Source organism: Ursus maritimus, unplaced genomic scaffold (assembly GCF_017311325.1).
Source record: "Ursus maritimus isolate PB19 unplaced genomic scaffold, ASM1731132v1 scaffold_2, whole genome shotgun sequence".
In the NCBI taxonomy this organism is placed as follows: domain Eukaryota; kingdom Metazoa; phylum Chordata; class Mammalia; order Carnivora; family Ursidae; genus Ursus; species Ursus maritimus.
This window is the reverse complement of record NW_024424452.1, coordinates 4696694-4718458: the sequence shown is the minus strand read 5'-3', so window position 1 is coordinate 4718458 and position 21765 is coordinate 4696694. Positions and strand designations below refer to the sequence as shown.

General features: G+C 45.0%; 1 protein-coding gene across 4 annotated transcripts; it reads left to right on the top strand.

Moving 5' to 3' along the window:
• Positions 1-6071: 6071 nt before the first annotated feature.
• ZDHHC4 (zinc finger DHHC-type palmitoyltransferase 4) lies at positions 6072-19053 on the top strand. 4 transcript variants are annotated; one of them, XM_040634758.1, is made up of 8 exons: positions 6072-6157; positions 6643-6781; positions 7410-7533; positions 8278-8351; positions 9231-9409; positions 10944-11069; positions 12400-12644; positions 18700-19053. In XM_040634758.1, exons 3-8 carry the CDS (start codon positions 7417-7419, stop codon positions 18988-18990), a joined length of 1032 nt encoding a protein of 343 aa, XP_040490692.1. In that variant the 5' UTR covers positions 6072-6157; positions 6643-6781; positions 7410-7416; the 3' UTR covers positions 18991-19053. The 4 variants fall into 4 exon arrangements, with proteins under 4 accessions (XP_040490692.1, XP_040490693.1, XP_040490694.1 ...); XM_040634759.1 differs by having other exon boundaries at positions 6643-6808; XM_040634760.1 differs by having other exon boundaries at positions 6643-6834; positions 12400-12617.
• Positions 19054-21765: the final 2712 nt, after the last annotated feature.

Here is a 21765-nt window from a genome sequence, read left to right as displayed (position 1 = left end):
GAGGGAACACAGGCAGGGGGAGTGGGAGAGGAAGAAGCAGGCTCCCAGCAGAGGAGCCTGATGTGGGGCTCGATCCCAGAACGCCGGGATCACGCCCTGAGCCGAAGGCAGACGCTTAACGACTGCGCTACCCAGGCGCCCTCAAGCATCCAACTCTTGAGTTCAGCTCAGGTCATGATCTCAGGGTCCTGGGAACGAGCTCTGTATCAGGCTCTGTGCTTGGTACAGAGTCTGCGTGGGATTCCCTGCCCCCCCCACCACTCCCCCTGCTTGTGCATGCCCTCTCTCTCTCTCAAGTAAATAAATAAAATGTTAAAAAAAAATAAAGGGGACTTTTGGCTCACCTGTGAAGTCCAGAGGTGCTATAAGCTTCAGGTACAGTTTGCTCAGGGCTCTGACTTCATTTCTCTGTGCTTCTCTCAGGTCTGCCCTCTCCTGTATGTAGGCTTCATCCTTGGACTGGCTTTCCTCCTAATGCCAAGAGAAAAGAAGTGAAGTTACAGCCTCCTCTTTAATATCTTTATTTAATCTAGAGGAAAGGAGGCACCATTGAATGGGAATCCTAGCTTCGTTCTCATTGGGTCCCTCACATTCCAGAGGCTGGCTTTTGTTTTGAAAAATTATTGTGATTGGGGCACCTGGGTGGCTCAGTCATTAAGCATCTGCCTTTGGCTCAGGGCGTGATCCCGGAGTCCTGGGATCGAGCCCCACATCAGGCTCCTCTGCTGGGAGCCTGCTTCTTCCTCTCCCACTCCCCCTGCTTGTGTTCCCTCTCTCGCTGTCTGTCTCTCTCTCTCTCTCTGTCAAATAAATAAATAAAATCTTTAAAAAAAAAGAAAAATTATTGTGATAAGGAAGGAGAGGATTATCCTGATTGGCTGATACCACTTAAGTTCCACCCCTAGAGCTTGGGGTAGTTCCAGCCTACCCTAAGAGCAGGTAGGGAGGTGTGTGGCTTTCTTGTTGAGTAGGAAACCTGTGTCCATTGAACCATGTATGTGCACAAGAGTGTCATGAAAAACTGGGATGTGAGTCAGAAGGCAGTTGTGCCTTGGCTACATACTTTAAGTGTCCCCCACCTTCCTTTCTGAAATGATCTCAGCCATCACAGGGAGAAATTCCAGGTGAATTAAAGATAAAAGTATAAATCAACTAGAAAAATTTTTTTTCTAGAGGATATATTTGTGAATTTGTATGTATCTGTGTGTGTTTGTGCAATTTTGGAGTAAAGAATACCTTTTTAAATAAGATTTTTTAAAAAGCCACAAAAGGGGGCGCCTGGGTGGCACGGCGGTTAAGCGTCTGCCTTCGGCTCAGGGCATGATCCCGGCGTTATGGAATCGAGTCCCACATCAGGCTCCTCCACTATGAGCCTGCTTCTTCCTCTCCCACTCCCCCTGCTTGTGTTCCCTCTCTCGCTGGCTGTCTCTATCTCTGTCAAATAAATAAATAAAATCTTAAAAAAAAAAGCCACAAAAGAAAAGGCTAATAAATGTATTTCAGAATTTAAAATCTCTGTATGACAAAGACACCATGAGCCAAGTTAACAGATATGTGACATATAGAAGAAAATATCTGGAATTCATGTCAGAGACTAATATTCAGGGGATTAATATTCAGAATGTGACAGAGAATATCTATTTCTTCTTTTAGTAATAACAACCTACCAAGTGTTAGCTGAACACAGGGCAACACAGCCAGAGGCTACATTTCCCGGCTCCCCTTTGGCCGTGTGACTAAGTTCCTGCCTGTGCGATCTGAACAGGAAAAGCTAAGCACAACCTACAAGTTCCATTTTTAAGGGTAAAGGGCTTTTCTTTCCTTTCCTTCTCTCCCCTTTCTCAGGGCCTTGAAGGTGGTGCCCTTGGGGCAAGGACACCACCCTAGTGCCGTGGCCCCAAACTGTGCACAGAGTGCCCTGGGGCCCCACAGTGAACTCAGATGGGTGCCGTGGGGGTATCGTAACAGTCTGAGGAAATGAAACTACATCTGTGTCGTACATGGCATGACAGCTGAACTAGTTCACGTTTTCAGCGTTAGATCACTAAGTTCCTCATAGCACATCTTTGAGAAGATGGATTTAGAAGCAATTGCCACTGGAATATCTATGGTGAGCAAGAAATGAGAATGGTGGTTTCCAATCTGATTGTAAAGTTTGATAAATCCAGGGGTGCTAAGTTGTTAGGGCATAAATATTTATGAAGTTGTTCAGAGCTCATTATTTAATAAATGGGATTGCTATTCTTTTGGCCAAGGAGCTCTGCGAAAAAATTTCTAGGACACTTAAGGGTGCTGTGTACCGAGAAAGTCTGAGAATTTGTGCCTAGTGATGGAGAACAAGATAGGAAGCATCTGGGTCCTCGTGTGATCTTGTGGATCTCCTCGAACAGAACTGCCTACCACAGCTGGACCGCCACCTACTCTGGACTGTAGACTTCTTTCCTATCAAAGCCATAGTGTTTGGGAGTCTCTCTGTTACAACAGCATACAGACACTGTAGGTGTCCTGCCTATATCCCCACAGCCCACAGTAGAGGTCACCTGTAGATGGTTCCTGTACATGGTGATGGTTTCCTGACTCTACCTGAGAGAGTGGGGCTGGGCTGGCCTCTGTGTGGGCAGGCCAGAAAGATGAGGGAGTTACTACCCCAGGAGTGGTTGGGTGAAGACCCCTGCTGCTTTGTCCTTCACTGGAACAATCCTGAGGCATGGTCTATGGAGCCTCTCAGAAGATCCCCGGTGAGACTGAGCCCCAGGTGCCCACGTCTACTCATCAACATCTGCTTTCTTGTCTTTCTACTCTTCTCTCACTTTCCCAATCCCTCACCATGTTTCCTGGGAATATCTCCAAAAACAAGCTACTAATATCAAATCCTTGTCTTGGAGTTTGCTTTTTTTTTGGGGGGGGTACCTAAACTAAGAGAAATGGCTAGCCTATACCTTAACAAATACATAATATATGTAAATAAATACTGCAAAGCAACAAGAAAATGGTAAACAACTCAAATAAAAATGGCAGATGGTAACTGTAAGCAACTCACAATAGAGGAAAGATAATTGCCCAATAAACACATAAGAGGTTCATCACTAGGAACTGGCCAGTGGTAATTAAGATAGCCCAGCACAGGGGCGCCTGGGTGGCACAGCGGTTGGGCGTCTGCCTTCGTCTCAGGGCGTGATCCTGGCGTTATGGGATCGAGCCCCACATCGGGCTCCTCTGCAATGAGCCTGCTTCTTCCTCTCCCGCTCCCCCTGCTTGTGTTCCCTCTCTCGCTGGCTGTCTCTATCTCTGTCAAATAAATAAATAAAATCTTAAAAAAAAAAAAAAAAAGAAAGATAGCCCAGCACAGTAATTGAGAACACCAATTGATTCTTAGTCCAACAGTCTGAGTTTTTTCATGGCTCTAATACTTTCTAGAACTATGTCCCTAGGAAAATTATTTAACTTCTTTGTGCCTCTATTTCTTTCTTTTTTTTTTTTTAAGATTTTATTTATTTATTTGACAGAGAGAGACAGCCAGCGAGAGAGGGAACACAAGCAGGGGGAGTGGGAGAGGAAGAAGCAGGCTCCCAGCAGAGGAGCCTGATGTGGGGCTCGATCCCAGAACGCTGGGATCACGCCCTGAGCCGAAGGCAGACGCCTAATGACTGCGCCACCCAGGCGCCCCATAGGTAAATGTTTGTTAAGCAAATAAATAAAACATCATTTCATCCATCAGAATAGTAAATATTAAAGGAACTGATCTATTAAATGTTGGCAAGGGTCTGGAGAGACAGACTCTCTCAGACATTTGTGGCCGAAGAGCAATTTAATAGCATTTATTAAAATTAAAATGCCTATCTGTTCTTTGGCCTGGGAATTCTGCTTCGTGGAAAAATACCCCTACTTGTGTGTGATGAATCTCATTAGGTATTTCCACTGCAGCATCGTTTGTAACAGCAAAAACTGAAATGAACTGAAATGTTGAGTAACAGAACAGTTACACTGCAAACTGGTGGCCCTTGGGCTAAATTTGTCCTGCAGGTATCTTCTGCTTAGTCTGAACAGTGTTTTAAAATCCTGGATTAGTTGCCAACATTACAAAAATTAGATTTACATTATAAAAGTCCAGATTTTCAAATACTCTTAAAACACTGGAATTCAAAGGGCGCCTGGGTGGCTCAGTTGGTGGAACATCCCATTCTTGGTTTCAGCTCAGGCCATGATCTCAGGGTCCTGGGATCGGCCCCCACTTTGGGCTCTGTCCTCAGCTTGAAGTATAAGATTCTCTCTCTCCCTCTGCCTCTCCCCTCACTCGCTTGCTCGCTCTTTCTCTGTCTCTAAAATAAATAACTAAAATCTTAAAAAAAAAAACCACAAATTAACAATCCTGTGGTCTGCATAAATAGCTATTTCTGCTCACAACAAGACACATCTACTCCACGTTGTCACTTTACTTACTACCTGCAGAGCCCCTGTAGGCAGGAGAATGTGGGGCCCTGGCAGATGAGTTGTGGCTCAGCTATGTAATGAAATGTCTATAACGAGATAAATACAATATAGTAGATACACATGTGGAAAGACCACTCAGACTGAAAAAAAAAAAAAAGGAAGCTAGGGGACCATTATGTGTGATGCCATTTCTGTAAACAACAACAAATTATATATTTGTACATATACACTAGAATGTAAACTATACAGTTCAGGAATTTTTCTGTTTTATTGACATATTCCCAGTGCCTAGAGTAGTGCCCGGCATATACTGGGTACTCAATATATATCTATTGAATAAATATTTATGAATAAATGTATAAAAGAATTTTGGGAGGACACATACTAAATAAATGATTAATTTTGTCAAGGGACTGGGATTTGGGGGTGGTATTCAAGGAACTGTTTTGTATAACTTGATTTTTTTGTTTACAAGAACATATTGCTGTATTACTTGTGTACACTTAAAAAAAATTAAAGACAACCCTGCACAAAGTGCCATAGGTGATCAAACCCAGATTCAAAGTTAAGTCTCAACTGAAACCATCCCAAGAAAAATGAATGGGGATAAAAATAAAGTTCTGCATTTATGAGCCAAAAAAAGTAACCCAAAATACTTAACCACTAGCTCAGAATTAATCAGCAGGGTGATGAGTCAGCTGGAGACAGGGGATATGGGATGAGGTTCCAGCCCACTCTGGGTATGGGATGAGGTTCCATCCATAACCACAGTCTTCCCTGGTGGCATCACAGTTTCTGATTTGCGGCTTTTGTTTGTTCAATTCTGTGTCCACGAGTTCATGAAGGCTTTGCACACCATGTACCAGAAGGCGCCCAGCGTGTAAGTTTCTTAAAAAAGGAAAAAGAAAAGGAATCAAGAAGCTGGGGTCGGTCGCAAAGACCAAAAGAGAAGAGCTTGAAAGCCAGTGTTTTGGAGATCAGACGGTTCCCCTCAAAGGGAGGACGAGCCTGACAGATTTTCAGAAGCATCAAGAATAGACCGGTCTCTGCGGATTCAGAGGCATTCGGAGCAAAGGAACACCCCACAGGGGACGTCTCAATGCTATGTTTGGAAGCAGCTCTTCTCACCCCAGGTCCAACTATCATTAAACAGCCTTCCTTCTTATCCTCCAGGTTTGGAGTCAAGCAATTGTCACTGTTCCCGGGGGCAGGATGTTCAGAGCTGTTCCGAGACAGCAGGAGCAAAGACACTGGGACGGGTCTGACAGAACCCAACGGTGTGGTTAGCAGAAAGCAAAGCAAGTCCTGCCCATCGCGAAGACTCGGTATAGGAGCCCCTACGTGTGCCCGCCATGGGCCAGCCGTGGTCCCCGCTTGGCCGGGTCAACCCAAGCTGCCAGGAGGCTCGGCCCGCTTCACAACGCCCGCACTGACTTGGGACGGTCTTTTCGTAAGCTTTTCTGGTAACAGTGCTCCAAAGCTTGATTTTCAGCCCTCAGACCCGACCACCCCTTCTGAAAGGGCTAAGGAGCCCAGCCGGGAACGCCGCCCAGAACACGAACTCCAGCCGCGAGCCCCGCCCCCAGCTGCCGCCCACAGCCCGCACTTCCGCCGGAAGCGGGTCTGACTGCCGGCGTCGCGTGTAACGTCACAGGCCCGCCGGAAGTCTAAAGAAGCGCCCTGAAGGCGCCACCTCGGTGTCGCTGGCGGTTGGCCGATCCCGGCGGTAAGGCCGCCTCCGAGGGTCTTTTTTTTTGACACCCAACTGGCCAAGGGGTGTCTGTTTCCTTGTCTGATACGCCCTTCCACCTTGTGTGTGTGTGTGGCCGCAGTCCCACCTCCACTCCGCCGGGTGCTCAGGCACCCACCGTGTCCCCTCTGCGCCTCTGCACCCTGTCCCCCACCCAGTGTCCTGGCCCCCAGGGAAAGCTCCGGCCAGGCCCACCCGTCGGGACTCTCGGACAGTGTCGCCTCAGATAAGCCTGTCTGTCCGGTGGCCAGCGTGGACACCTCAGGGACTAGGGATAGGAACCGCGATCCAAGGCTCCTGGCTTCATCTTCCCAGTTAGCTTTTCCTCCCGAAATCCTGTAACCCTGTTCACCCCGTGGGATCTCAACATCCCCCAACTTTCAGATTATTTCCCACAATTTATACCGCCCCTGACTCCCACCCTGTTTTATTGTGTGAGTGTTTTATCGATGTCTCTGCAGCCAGATCCAGCCTTCTAGAAGAACCATGCCTCCTGCAGCTTTGGGTGCTACCTGTTGTGCCAGGCACACGCCGCTGCACAAGAGGAGATGCCGTTTGAATTCTCCGTGAATGTTGGGAGGAGGAATGTCCGAGCTGCCGGTAGAAAATTAACCAAACGAGAAATATGTAGGCTGGGGACCCTGAATCACCTCGTGAGAATTGCTGCTCTTTGTTTCCTCGGTCTTATCTCGTGAATAGTTTGTAGTTTGGTTATCTCAATTGGAAGTCCGGCCCGGAGTCATATCTGCTAAGGCCAAAAGTAACCGTTTCCAGTTAATGCAGGCCTGTGTGTTGACTCTGGTCCCTGTGGGTGACCCACGATTGTTGTGGGAGTGAGTCCCCGACTGCCCCTGGGGGATGCTTGTTCAGTAGCATTGTCAGCAGATTCTTTTGGGTACATTCCGTATCAATATCTGCGTGGGTTTATATTTAAGTAAGTACAAAGATGATTTGTTGCTGGTGGGAGGAAAGGGGTATGCATTTTGCACATTTCCTCCCATTTTATTTTGGAATTTGCAGGCAGGAGATGCCCTAAATAAATCACAGTGGTTTGATTAGGAAACTGTTGAAGGAGAGAGAACTCAGGACCATCTGGGAGGCCTCAGTGCAGAGCAGTGTGTGCATAAGGGCAGATAAATTCTGTTTGGGGAGTCGTTTACAGAGTTGATGTCTGAGAATATGGAATATATCCCTCAGTAGTAGTCACACTTTTTCTGTTTCTTTGTAGCCCCAGCATGGACTTCTTGGTTCTCTTCTTGTTCTACGTGGCTTTGGTGCTGATTGGTATTGTTACGATATGCATCTGCTCAAAAACCCATTACCTGAAAGGCCTGGTCAGAGGGGGAGCACAGGTAATGATGGTGCTTGGAGAGCACTGGGATTTGACTACCACCAGTCTAAAAGGCTCATCAGTTCCCTGACAGAACAAAAACACACCATTTTTATTTACTTCTTTCATTTATGGTATTTTTGGTATATTCAAAGTCTCTGTTTTTTGTTACTGTTGAAAGTAATCTTGTGATGTTGCTTTGAGAGAAGATAACATTCTCAAGGTTGGCTATTTTTCTTTGAATTTGATGCCTGTAATTGGGCCTGGATGTGAGTAATGTCTGCCTGGAGGGGCCTGATGGGTGGAACTGAGGGCTGTATGACTAGGGAGCTGAGCATCAGGTGGCCCACACTCCTTCAGGGGTCAAAGTGAACAAAGTTGGGGTCAGCAGCCTTTGGGAAGGGGTTGACTTGGGAGTGACCTGTGCTAATGCCCAGTGATTGCAGATGGACTCTGGAACCTAGGATTGAGCCCAAGGCAGGGAAAGGAGTAGAGTTCACATTACCTAATCCAGCCCCTCTGCTCTCCTCTGTTTGCCTGAAGACCCTGATGTGGTGCTTTTTTTGGAGTTAGGGTGAAGAGGAAGGAGCTGGCATCAAAGGAAGACCAGCTGAGGGAAGCCTGCATTTTATTCTGTCTTAAATCTCCTCTCTGCCCATGTACAGAAACGCAAATCCCCAGTATTGCCAGCTGAAAGCGAAGCATCTAATTTGTTTGGGAGTGGGGGGAATGAGAAATGACATTGAATCTTTCTCTTCTGTTTTAGATAATTTCCTATATAATTCCAGAATGCCTTCAGAGAGCTATGCTAAAATTGCTTCATTACCTCTTCCATACACGGTATTTATATTTCAGAGTTTAAATACTATCTTCTTTTCGGGGCATCCGGGTGGCTCAGTTGGCTAAGTGTCCGACTCTTGGTTTTGGCTCAGGTCAAATTGAGATTGAGCCCCAAGTCGGGCCCCTTGCTGGGCATGGGGCCTGCTTAAGATTCGCTCTCTCCCTCTCCTTCTGCCCCTCCCCCTGCTCATGCACACTCTCAATAAGTAAAATCTTAAGAAAAATGATAAAAAAATAAATATTATCTTCTTTTCTGTTTTGATTATTAATTGTTGCTTGTCCCCTAGCTTCAGGATGCCCCGTTTCCAGCCATAGTTTGGAGGATCAAGAGTCCTGGGTTCAGGACCTCTGCTTGTAAATAATCTGACTTTTATTTCTGGAGTTTTCGCAGAAATATTTAACGAATGGCAATATTACGTGCATTTGTATAAAAAGAGATATATCCTGATACCTCAATCCCCAATAAAGATAATAGGGGCGCCTGGGTGGCTCAGTTGGTTGAGCCATCCAGCTCTTGATTTCAGTTCAGGTCATGATCTTGGGGTCGTGGGATTGAGCCCCGCTTTGAGCTCCTGTCTCAGTGCGGAGTCTGCTTGAGAGTCTCTCTCTCTCCCTCTGCCCCTCCCCCTGCTCCCGAACGCATGCGCGCCCACTCCCTCTCTCTCTCTCTGAATAATTAATACCCTAAAAAAAAAAGTTAATAGATAACATCTATTGAGTACTGAGTATTGCGAGGCACAGTGAGAACTCACATCATCTCTTATGTAATTCTTGCTATTATCTCAAGCCCAAAGGAAGTGGTTGGCCCTGAGTTAACTTTGGTATGACTTCTTCATGGAGAAGGCCCTGTGAACATACCACGTGCCTTTTTCCTTTCAGAAACTACACCTTCGTTCTCCTGCACCTCATCTTGCAAGGGATGGTTTACAGTGAATACACCTGGGAAATATTTGGCTACTGTCAGGAGCTGGAGTTCTCCTTGCATTACCTTCTTCTGCCCTACCTGCTGCTGATCGGAAACCTGGTGTTTTTCACACTTAGCTGTGTGAGCAACCCTGGTAAGTTGAGGCTCTCAGTACGGAGATTGGCGACACCTCAGCCGTCCGTTTTACAGAGCCACAGACTAGTGATCCCTCTGGGGACTTTGTAAAAGATGTGTTATGTAGTGTTTGCATCATCTCGTTGTGATTGTCTTCTAATTTTATTTTTTTCTTCTCTGGCCCTTGGGTTACTTAGAACTGTGTAAAATTTTCTATCAACTTTTTAAGTTTATTTTTGGATACTTTCACTAATACTGGTTATATAGAGTGTTTGTGGCCTCTGTGGCACTGTTTCTTTTAAAAAATTTTATTGATATTTGCATCATGCCCAGTTATGTGTTGTTTTTGTAAGTGATCTGTGTGGGCTTGAAAGAGTATATTTTCTGGTTCTTGGGTGTAGACAGCATGTGAGTCCATTAAATCAAGTTTGTTAATTATGTTCAGATCTTTTATATTCATACTAATTTTTTTGTTTGATAAATTACTGAGAGAGGTATGTTATCTCATTCTGATGTCGATTTGAGGTTTCTCCTTGCAGTCAGTTTTGGGTTTACTTATTTTAAAGCTATTGTATATGTGCGTATGTAAAATAGTTATATATATATTTGTATTATATGCATTCAAGTTTAGAATTGATACTCTCTTTTCCTTGAATCTTTTTTCAAAATATAATGAGCCTCTTTGTCACTAGTAATGCTCTTTGCTCTCAGTTCTCTTTTGTCTGATGTTAATATTATTATACTTTTTTTTTTTAAGAGGGAGAGAGGGGTGGGGGAGAAGGGGCAGAGGAAGAGGGAGAGGAAGAATCTTAAGCAGGCTCCATGCCCAGCAAAGAGCTCAACGCAGAGCTCGATCTCACGACCCTGAGATCATGACCTGAACTGAAATTAGAAGTTGGATGCTTAACCAGCTGAGCCACCCCGATGCCCCTTACCCTTTTTTTTTAATTGATGTTTGCATGGTATCTTTTTTCCATGTCTTTACTTTTAAGCTTTTCTATCCTTGAAGCATGAACTGTCCATCAACTGACGAATAGGTAACTGTGATGTGCCTATTCAGTGGAACAGTATTCGGCAATAGGAAGGAACGAAGGAGTGATATGTGCTAGAACATAGAGGAACCTTGGAAAACTATGCTAAGTGAAAGAAGGCCGATACAAAAGACCACAAGTTGTATGATTCCATTTATATGAAATGTCCAAACAAGGGAAATGCGTGGAGACAGACAATAGATTAGTGATTGCCAAGGGCTGGGATTCGAGAGAAATGGGGGGTGACTGTTAAGGGGTTTCTTTCTGAAGTGATAAAAATGTTCTGAAAGTGACTGCAGTGTTGGTTGCATAACTCTGTAAGGTACTAGAAACTATTGAATTGTGCACTTTAAACGGGTGAATTGGGCTTATGAATTGTATCTCCATAAAGCTGTTTATTTTCAAATGAGTTATTTAGAACATTAAATATACAAGTTTTAGTTGCACTTTGTCAGGACACGTTTTGTGAACGTTGAGTCCACCAGATTGCTCGAAACCGACACTTGTGCTTATGTTTTTCAGGTACCATAACAAAAGCAAACGAGTTATTGTTTCTTCAAGTTTATGAATTCGACGAAGTGATGTTCTCAAAGAATAGGAAGTGCTCGACTTGCAATTTAAGGAAACCGGCACGATCCAAGCACTGCAGTAAGTTTGGCTTTGGTTCCTCCAGCTCTGCCCTTGCACAGCAGACACGTGGGCCTGGTCAGTAAGGAAATGTTACAGAAATCTAGCAGCAAGGCCATTTGTCTGCCAGACATGGGGCCGCCACTACTCATAGAGGTGGTGGTTTCTTTCAGAAGACTGGAGGTGAACTTTTTTTTTTTTTTTTTTAAGATTTTATTTATTTGTTAGAGAGCAAGAACGGGTCAGGGGAGGGGCAGAAGGAGAGGGCGAAGCAGGCTCCCCGCTGAGCAGGGAGCCTGACACCGGGCTTGATCCCAGGACCCTGAGATCATGACCTGACCCGAAAGCAGACGCTTAACTGACTGAGCCCCCTGGCGCCCCTGGAGGTGAGGCTCTTAATGTTCTTGTGTAGTGGGCAATTCAGCCCTGGGCATAACAGCCCTTCCTTTGCCACGTGGCAGACCATGTTGCCCAACAGGAATTTCTGTGGGATGTTGTGTTTGCAGGTTTCAGTCGTGGTAGAGCCTGATCTTCTGAGGAATAGCCAAGGTTCTAGGCTAGTGCTGTCCAACCAAAATATAATGTGAGCCACATATGTGATTTAAATTTTCTAGTAGCCACATTACAAAAGCAAAATGAGGGAACATTAAATTTAATGATATATTGATTTAACCTAACATATCTAAAATATCATTTTAATGAGTAGTCAATGTAAAAATCATTCATGGATGGTTTATATTCTCTTTTTCATACTAAGTCTTTGAAATCTGGTATATATTTTCCATTTACAGCACATCTCAACGGAGACAGTAAATTTTCCTTGGAAAAACTTGATCTGTGTTTAGATTTCATAAAATTTGCTGTTGGAAGAGCAGACTCACATACCCAAGTTATTCCAGAAGTTCTTAATAACTGAATCAGTACCAAAAGAATCATTTTTCTTTAATACCCACAAAACGGTTCATCTTTGTCAGAAGAATTGATTTGACTTTAAAGCATCGGTTTTTAAATTGTCCAAATTAAGTAAATTTACTTAGTCTTCTGTCATCTCAGTATTGCTCACATAGAACTTAAAGGAGCATTGCATAAATTGAAAAACTACCCTAAATTTATCAATATCAACAGAGCATTCTTTCAGATTTTTCTTGTAGCCACATTTCAAGTGTTTAATACCCACCTGTGGCTCGTGGCCCCTGTACTGGACACTGCGGTTCTAATAGCTCAGTGATAGTGGCTGCCATTTCTTCCAGCTCATACTGCCAGTAGTTTGTAAAAATCTCCATAGATGTGCTCGGTCTCATTGTTTCATCAAGGACTAACTCAGAGCTGTGACTTTCCCCTTTCTGCGCAGGTGTGTGTAACAGGTGTGTGCACCGTTTTGACCATCACTGTGTTTGGGTGAACAACTGTATCGGGGCCTGGAACGCCAGGTACTTCCTCCTCTACCTCTTGACGTTGACGGCCTCAGCTGCCACCATGGCCGTTGTGAGCACTGTGTTTCTGGTCCAGTTGGTGATGTTGTCGGACTTGTATCTGGAGACTTACATTGATGACCTTGGACACTTCCAGGTTATTGACATTGTCTTTCTTATTCAGGTAATTAATATTCAGGTAATTATGTTGTAGGATGTATGTTTCTGACTTTAGGTTTCTTTTTTTTTTTTTTTTTTTTAAGATTTTATTTATTTATTTGACAGAGAGAGAGACAGCCAGCGAGAGAGGGAACACAAGCAGGGGGAGTGGGAGAGGAAGAAGCAGGCTCCCAGCGGAGGAGCCCAATGCGGGGCTCGATCCCAGGGATCCGGGATCATGCCCTGAGCCCAAGGCAGACGCTTAATGACTGAGCCACCCAGGTGCCCCTGACTTTAAGTTTCAAAATTGGAAGAAGGACATTTTCCTAGTCAAAAGAGAAGCCATTCCTTTTTTAAAAATTAATATATAATTTTTAAATTTTTAATTATTTAAGATTTTATTTATTTGAGAGAAAGAGAGCGTGCACATGCACACGTGTGAACAAGGAGAGGGGCAGAGGGAGAGAGAATCTCAAGCAGACTTCCCAGTGTGCGTGGAGCCTGATGCAGGGCTCAGGCTCACAACCCTGAGATCATAACTTGAGCTGAAATCAAGAGTCGAATGCTTAACTGACTGAGCCAACCAGGCACCCCAATATATAATTTTTTTCATTGATATACAATACACATACCATAAAATTCATCCTTTTTAAGTTTATTTTTTTAATAATCTCTGTACTCAATGTGGGGCTTAAACTCATGACTTCAAGATCAAGAGTCACATGTTCTTCCTACTGAGCCAACCAGGTGCCCCTAAAATTCATCTTTCTAAAGTGTACAGGCTAGTGGTTCAGAGTTGTGTAACCTCCACCACTATCTAATTTCAGAAAATTTCATCACCCCAAAAGTAAACTCTTATATCAGCAGTCATTCCCCATTCCCCTCTTTCCTGGCGACCATTAATCTGCCTTCTGTCTTTTATGAATTTGCCTTTTCTGGGCATTTCACATAAGTGGAAGTGTGCAATCCGTAGCCTTTTGGACTGGCTTTTTTTTCTTAGCATAATGTGTTCGAGGTTCATCTGTGTTATAGCATGAATCAGTATTTCACTCCTTTTCATGGCTGAATAATATTCCATTGTGTAGATGGACCACATTTTATTCATTCATCACTTAATGAACATTTGAGCATTTTCACTTTTTATTTTTGAGTAAGGCTACTATGAACATCCATGTACAAGTTTTTGTGTGGATACAGGTTTTCATTGCTCTTGAGTCATACCCAGGAGTAGAATTGCTAGGTCATATGGTGACTGTATTTGTAATCATTTGAGGAGCTGCCAGATTGTTTCCCAAAGCATCTTCACCATTCCCTCCAGCTGTATATGAAGGTTCCAACTTCACACATCCTCACTGAACATTTGTTATTATCTGTCTTTTTTTTTTTTTTTAAGATTTTATTTATTTATTTGACATAGAGACAGCCAGCGAGAGAGGGGACACAAGCAGGGGGAGTGGGAGAGGAAGAAGCAGGCTCCCGGTGGAGGAGCCTGATGTGGGGCTCGATCCCAGAACGCTGGGATCACACCCTGAGCCGAAGGCAGACGCTTAACGATTGCGTTACCCAGGCGCCCCTATTATCTGTCCTTTTGATCAAAGTCATCGTAACGGATGTGAAGTGGTGCCTTATTGTGGTTTGAGTTGCATTTCCCTGATGACTTAATGACGCTGAGCATCTTTCTGTGTGCTTTTTGGCCATTTATATGTCTTCTTTGGAGAAGAAGATTTAGAGGAGAAGCTCATTTTTCATTTGATTGTGTTTTCTTCTTGTGTTGTAAGAATTCTTTGTATAGGCTGGACACTTGACCCTTCTCAGATGTAGAATTTGCAAGTATTTTCTCCCATTCTGTGGGTTGTCTTTTCATTTTTTGGATAGCTTTCTTTGAAACATAAACGTTCCGTATTTTGATTTTATTTTTTCTTTTGTTGCTTATGCTTTGGTGCCAGATGTAGGAATCCATTGCCTAATCCAAGGTCATGAAGATTTACACGTAAATACTCTTCTAAGTGTTTCTATAGATTTAGCTGTTACATTTAGGTCTTTGATCCTTTTTGAGTCAATTTTTGTATGTGCTGTACTGTTGGGCTCTAACTTGATACTTTTAGTATGTGGATGCCCAGATGTCCCAGCATCTTTTGTTGAAAAGACCCTTTGCTTATTGAGTTGTTTGGGCACCCTTGTCAAAAATTAATTTACAATAATGTAGAGTTCTTTTAAAAACTCATCTGATGACGAAAAGATTTCTACTGCATTTATGGAAAGTAGCTTATGAGCAGTTACTATTTTAGGTAACTGCTTACTTCTTCTTAAGTGTTCCTTTGTTTTCAAAGAAAATAAAATGCCATGACCAAGTGGGATGTAGTCCATGAATGCAAGGTTGGTTCAATATTAGGAAATTGATTAATATTTTACACAGCATTATTAAATATAAAAGAACAATGACATGATTAATTTTCTAGATGCTGAAAAGCGTTTCACAGAATTCAACACCCATTCTAATAAAAACACTCAGAAAATAGGAATGGAAAGATACTGTGTTACAGTTAAAATACATAGTCTTAAAGCCAGTATTTTCTTAAAATTTATTTTGAAATAATTATAGTTTTACAGGAGATTACAAAGAAACACACAGGAAGCCTATGAGCTCTTAAGCCCCTCCCCCCATGCCAGCATCCCTATACCACCACAGCACAAGGCCAAAACCAAGCAATTGACATTGGCACAGTCCCCAGAGCTAATTCAGATTTCACCAGTTACATATGTGTTTATTTGTTTTGTGTGTGTGTGTAGCTCTGTGCAATTTGTCACATGTGCAGCCGTGTACAACCACCACTACAGTCAACATGCTCTATTATCTGTCACCACACACTCCCTCCTGTTACCCCTCACAGCGACAGCTTCCTCTCCACATCCCTAATGCCTGGCACCACTATTCCCTTCTCCATCTCTGTTATTATGTTATTTCAGATTGTTACAAAAATGGAATCATACAGTATCTTTTTGAGGTTGGTTTTTTCACTCGGTGCAGTTTCCTTGAGATCCATGCGAGTGGTTGCATGGATCTAGGGTTCCTTCCCTTTTTACTGCTGCATAGTATTCCACGCTTTGTTTGACCATTCACTTTCCGAGGGACCCTACTAAAGGCTGTATTAAACATTTCTGTTTTCAAGTTCCTGTGTGATGATCTGTCTTCACCATGATCGTTGGGGTGATGATGAGTCCATTTTAGGTCTTGGAGAGGACGGCCATACTCTTTTCCAGAGTGGTTGTACCATTGTACATCCTCACCTGTGATGGGAGAGGGACTGGTTTCTCTGCATCCTTTGTCAGCGTTTAATGTTATCAGTATTTTTCATTTTAGCCATTCCGGTAGGTGTGTAGCGATAACCTTGTCGTTTCAACCTTGAGTAGTTTTTACTCTTAAAATTTTTCCAATTATGGGGCGCTTGGGTGGCGCTTGGGTGCTTTGGTTAAGCATCTGACTCTTGATTTCCACTCAGGTTATGATCTTGGGGTTGTGGGATCGAGCCCCATGTTGGGCTCATAAGTTGGAGACATCATGTTGCTTTGCCCCTAAATACTTGAGCAGGCATTTTTAAAGAATGTCAGCCTTCTACATAACTACAATTATGTTATCTTACCGAAGAAAAGTAATAACAAATCTATGTAATAAATATAGAATATGTATGAATATATAATAAATCTAGTCCATATTCAAATTTCCCCACTGTTTCTCTCTTTTTTTTTCTTCATTTTTTTCAAATGTATCTTTTATAGCTTTTTTACCTCCTTGAACCAGAAGCCACCTCAATGTTAGGCATTGCATTCGAATGTTCTGTCTTTTTAGTCTCTCTGTCTAAAATACTGCCCCCGCTTTTTTTCATGAAATTGATGTCTAGCAGTTTAGTCAGTTGTCTTTAGAATGTCCCTTGTTCTAAATTTGCCTTTTTCCTACTTCTATCAACTGATTTCCCCCTATTCCTGCATATTAATGTGAACTGGAAGTTTTTTCTAGAGCCCTGACTAGATTCAAGTTAAACATTTTTGGCAAGAATGCTTCCTAGGTAGGGATGTGTATTTCGTGTTGCTTCCCATCAGCTGCAACATAGGACCAGTGATACCCAGCTCTCTCCATGGGTGAAGTGCATTTTCCCCTTTGCAGTGTATATGGTTTTGTTTTTGTACTTAGGACTTTATGTAGGATAGAGTCTAAAAAATACTTACTGGATCAGAGATTATTGACATTTATAAATCTCTCGATTTTAATATATATTGTCAGATTGCTTTTTAAAACCTGTGCCTAGAGCGATTTGTCAGTGTTCGTTCCGTTGAGTCAGGGCAGGCAGTGAGGATGTCCGGTGGCAGCAGGTGCTTCTAGTTTGGTAGGAAAATATGGTGTTTCCTTTTTAAAAATTATATTTCTTTCATTACTTTTGATTACTTTTCTTGTTCGTCAGTCATTTGTAGATCTTTTATGAATTATGTCCTTTAACTGTTTACCTGTTTGATACTAGAATTACTTTTGATTAGAGATCATATAGTAATGATAGTTCATTCTTATATTTGTTTTCTATTTGTGTATCTTTTTTTGTATAAAAAAGTTTAGACAGCCTCTCATCAAATGTACCTTTTCTTTGTAACTTCAGTTAGAAAATCTTCCCCGTCAAGAGAGGCATCTACTTTTGTCTTACTCCTGACTTTCAAAAATACTGAACTGTTGGGGTGCCTGGGTGGCTCAGTCATTTAGGCATCTGCCTTCCGCTCAGGTCATGATCCCAGGGTCCTGGGATGGAGTCCTGCATCCAGCTCCCTGCTCAGCAGGGAGTCTGCTTCTCCCTCTCTCTCTGCCCCCCCCCCATCGTGCTCGCTCGCTGTCTCTCTCAAATAAATAAAAAAAAATTTTTTTTAATGACCTTTCAAAATTCATTTTATTATAAAAAAATAACATAAAAATTCAAGCAGTCCAGAAGTGTCTAAAATGAAAAGGTGGAGAAGCGGGGAAGTGGGCATAGGTGGTCAAGGCACAAAGTCATAGTTGAAAGATGAATAAGTCCTGGGGAGGTTATGTACAGCCCGGGGACTGTAGTTAACAATACTGTGTTGTATACTTGACAGTTGCTAAGAGTGGGTTTTAAAAGTTCTAACCACATAAAAACATTGTAACTATGTGTGGTGATGGGCGCATTAACTAAGCTTGTGATCTGCTGTATGTCATGTTCTGCACCTTAAACTTTCACAATGTCCTGTCAGTTATATCTCAGTAAAGCTGGGGGGAGAAGCATAAAATTGAAAACATCTTTAGAAAAAAACGAAAAGAAAACTGGGAGCTCTACCCCTCCCCTCCCAACAGCTCCACTCCCCAGAGGCAGCTACTTCTGTAGTTTGGCGTGTACATTTCAGGCTTTTTCCTCTGTGTGTTTATATAGTCACAGGCCTTCATTGAGTCTGTTTTTGTTTTTTGCACAAATAAGATCCCATTGTGATCCTCGCCTCTTGTCTTTCTCATCCAGCAATATTTTATCAATGTCTTTTCCAAATCAGTAATAGAAATTGATCCTATTTTTACCGGTTCCTTATTATTTCAGAGTGTGACTATCTCAGGGTTTTACTCTTCCTCATGGATGGACTTTTGACATGTTTTTTTTAGGAAGAGGGGCGGTTAAAATCAGTATAGTGAATAGTCTTAAACATGCATTTCTGTGGTCTTCTGTTTTGTTGAGAGAGAGACTGATCTCCTGTCCATCTGGACTTTATTTCGGTGCGTGAGCTCAGATATGTATTTATGTCTTTGTCTTACAGCTAACTGGCAAAGCACCACCTCCTGAGTCTCCTTTCCCTTTTCCTTCAATGTACACGTTTCGCTTATCTCACTTGAAACTCTTGTACATACTCGGGTTTCCTCCCGGGCTGTTTGTCAGGGCCGTTTATGGTTTTGTGTTCAGGCGGTCAGATGCGTATGGAGGTGGGTGAGCTGGGTGGGCAGCTCGCACGTGTTTGTGGACCGGGCCGGGGATGGCGGGTGCTGACCCTCCCTTGTGTCCCAGCCTGGCTGCCTAACGCACTTTCTCCTTCACCCCCAGTACCTGTTCCTGACCTTCCCAAGGATCGTCTTCATGCTGGGCTTTGTCGCCATGCTGAGCTTCCTCCTGGGGGGCTACCTGTGCTTCACTTTGTACCTGGCTGCCACCAACCAGACCACTAACGAGTGGTACAGAGGTGACCGAACCTGGTGCCAGCATTGCCCCCACACGGCCCGGCCCCCATCAGCAGAGCCCCAGGTCCACCGGAACATTCACTCCCATGGGCTTTGGAGCAACCTTGGAGAGATCTTCCTACCTGCCACTGCACATTATGAGAGAAAGAAGAACTAAGAATGGGAAGTGTTACTGCCACTTAAATATAGTATACATTTATTTATACATATAGGTACTTACTTTCTAAGTGTTGGTGTGGTGTTTTTTGGTTTTGGGGGTCTTTTTTCTGGCTTTTGCATGTTTAAAAATCGGCTTTCCGTGGTTAAGGAAGGGAGGAAAAACTAGTGTTTACTGAGTGCCGAATCCTTGCAGCTGCCATGCTAGATCCCGTGGTAGAAATCCCCCTTGCTCATCCTCTGTTCTCTCAGCCTGTTGGAGCGAGTATATCTGAAGTCCTGGTGCCAAGGGCATCAAAGATGACTTCTCAGAGATTCCAGCTAACCGTGGTCTCCCACTCTAGACTCTAGGCTTCCAACGGGAGGGGACTTGACTGTGTCCCCTGATGTGCAGGAGAGTTTCAGTGAGGTGGGGCTGTGCCTGGCTGCACCCTCTTTGATGCCCTTTCCATCTCTCCCAGGGAAGGGCCTTGGCTTTTCATCTCATTGATCATGCCCAGCTCCCTCACCCAGGCCTTCCCTTGTGCCTGCATGGGCCTTTTACACAGGCCCAGTCTTGTACTTGTCCCCTGCCTGCCCTGCACTGGCCTCTTGTGGTCATATTCAAGTCTTTTTTGCCCTATTTTTAAAATTCCAAACTAACACCCGAGCCCCACCCCACCACCGCCCCGTTAATTCAGTGCAAAGAGATGGATGTAGAAGAGATTCATAGAAAGTGCTGAGAGTTTTTAGGAGGGGAGAGTTTTCAGAAGCGGGATACCTACGATTCCCATGGACAGCCGCACTGGAGGGGATTGAGGAATAGAGGGACCCGGGACAAGAACTTGGAGGCCGAGGGTCTGGAGGCATCATTTGTCACTGCAGCCCCAAGAGTTCCAGACTAGATAACAATCTTTGACATGGCCTGTCGAGGCCTGAGCCAGGGCCCTGCACCACCAAGCCTGTGTTACAGGTGGAAAAGCGCGGTGATATCAATTGATAGACGACTTCTAGCGCCGCGCAAAGGAAGCAGGGGGAGCTTCTCGTCCTGCGCACTGGCGGAGGGAGCGCAAAGGCCAATGAGAGTTCAGCGGTGGGGGCGGCAGCCCAGCTCCGCCGCTGTGGACGCGCTCGGCCCCAGGTACTAGGGCGGCCGTGGGGCCCGGGGGCGGGGCCTGAGGGGCGGGGCATTGCCTCCCTCCGCCGGCGGCCGAGCCGCCAGGTGGCGCCCTCCCGAGAGCCGGCCCTCGCGCGGCCTCCGCTTGGCCCTGTGGGCCGCCGTCGCCGCGCTCCGCATTCTGCCGCCGTTCGGCTCCGCGGTGTCGGGCTCCAGCTGCCCTCGGTGGCGCCGCAGTCGCACACCGGGCGCCGCTGGCCGGCGGCGGCGATGGCCCCCTGAGCAGGCCAGAGTGGGAGCGGCGGGCGGGCGGGCGCCGGGGTCGCGGCGGAGGCCGGGTCGCGGCCCTTTGTCTCGGCGGCGACGGGCGCGCCCTGGGCGGGGCGGAAGTCCCGACGCGCTCCGGGCGCCCCGGGCCGCAGCGGCCGCACCATGAGCGACATCCGCCGCACTCGCTGCTGCGCCGCGACGCGCTGAGCGCCGCCAAGGAGGTGCTGTACCACCTGGACATCTACTTCAGCAGCCAGCTGCAGAGCGCGCCGCTGCCCATCGTGGACAAGGGTCCCGTGGAGCTGCTCGAGGAGTTCGTGTTCCAGGTGCCCAAGGAGCGAGGCGCGCAGCCCAAGGTGCGGCGGGCGGCCGGGATGCCCGCGTCCGCGAGAAGGAAACTCCCGCTCCTTTTCCGCCCCTCGCGGTGACAAGCCTTTGCCAACCACAGAGCCTCTTCCCACCAGCGGCTCCGTTCTCGCCCTTGCCGAGCTCCTTCGCAGCAGCCCCAGTCCACCTGCTCTGGCTTCCTGAGCATTGCTCTGCTGTGTGCCTGTTTGCCGGGGGTGCGACCGCCCGGTTTCAGTGGTGCTGCAGGAAGAGACGTTAAAGGGCTGTACCCGAGTCTCAGACCGCTGTGGGTCATCATCCCGAGTGCCCCAGGATGATGGAGAATTCTGTATAGTGACATTTCCTGGGATTAGCAGAGTTCTTCCCTCTGGGACCCGGGCTTTTAGAGGGGTGAACAGTTCCCTGGGGGAAAATTGGATATTTCCTGTTTTCTTACCGTATGGATTAATGCGCACGTTAAAGCTAAATTTCTTATCGCTTCTCTTGGATTTGTTTTTCAGAGGTTGAATTCACTTCAGGAGCTCCAACTTCTTGAAATCATGTGCAATTATTTCCAGGAGCAAACCAAGGACTCTGTCCGGCAGATTATTTTCTCATCCCTTTTTAGCCCCCAAGGGAACAAGGCTGATGACAGCCGGATGAGCTTGTTGGGAAAACTGGTCTCCATGGCAGTGGCTGTGTGTCGAATCCCAGTGTTGGAGTGTGCAGCCTCCTGGCTCCAGGTACTTCTCTAGAAATAGCCTTCTCCTGAGGGTCTCTGAAGAGGGGTTTAGTGTCAGGAATTTTCCCTTAATTGGATTTCGGGAGAGACCTTTTTTTATGTGTAACCTCCTTGATGTCACTACCCTGTGTGCTAATACCCTAGACCTACATTTAGATACAGGTAGTAACCATTCCTGACAAAACCATAGTTTGAAGTGGTAAATAGCTTTTAAATGAAAAAAAAGAAGAGTTTTCACTTCCAGAACAAGCAAAAAAATCATTTTCCTTAGTTGAAAATGATAAAGTAGTATTTTGAAAACAGCTATGCATGATGCGGCCTCAAAGATAGGATATATATAT

Coding starts and splice junctions, on each gene's coding strand:
- ZDHHC4 (XM_040634758.1), top strand. CDS start 7,417: ATGGACTTCTTGGTTCTCTTCTTGTTCTACGTGGCTTTGGTGCTGATT. Junction 9,410..10,943: donor TAGCTGTGTGAGCAACCCTG/GTAAGTTGAGGC, acceptor TATGTTTTTCAG/GTACCATAACAAAAGCAAAC. Junction 12,645..18,699: donor ACATTGTCTTTCTTATTCAG/GTAATTAATATT, acceptor CTTCACCCCCAG/TACCTGTTCCTGACCTTCCC.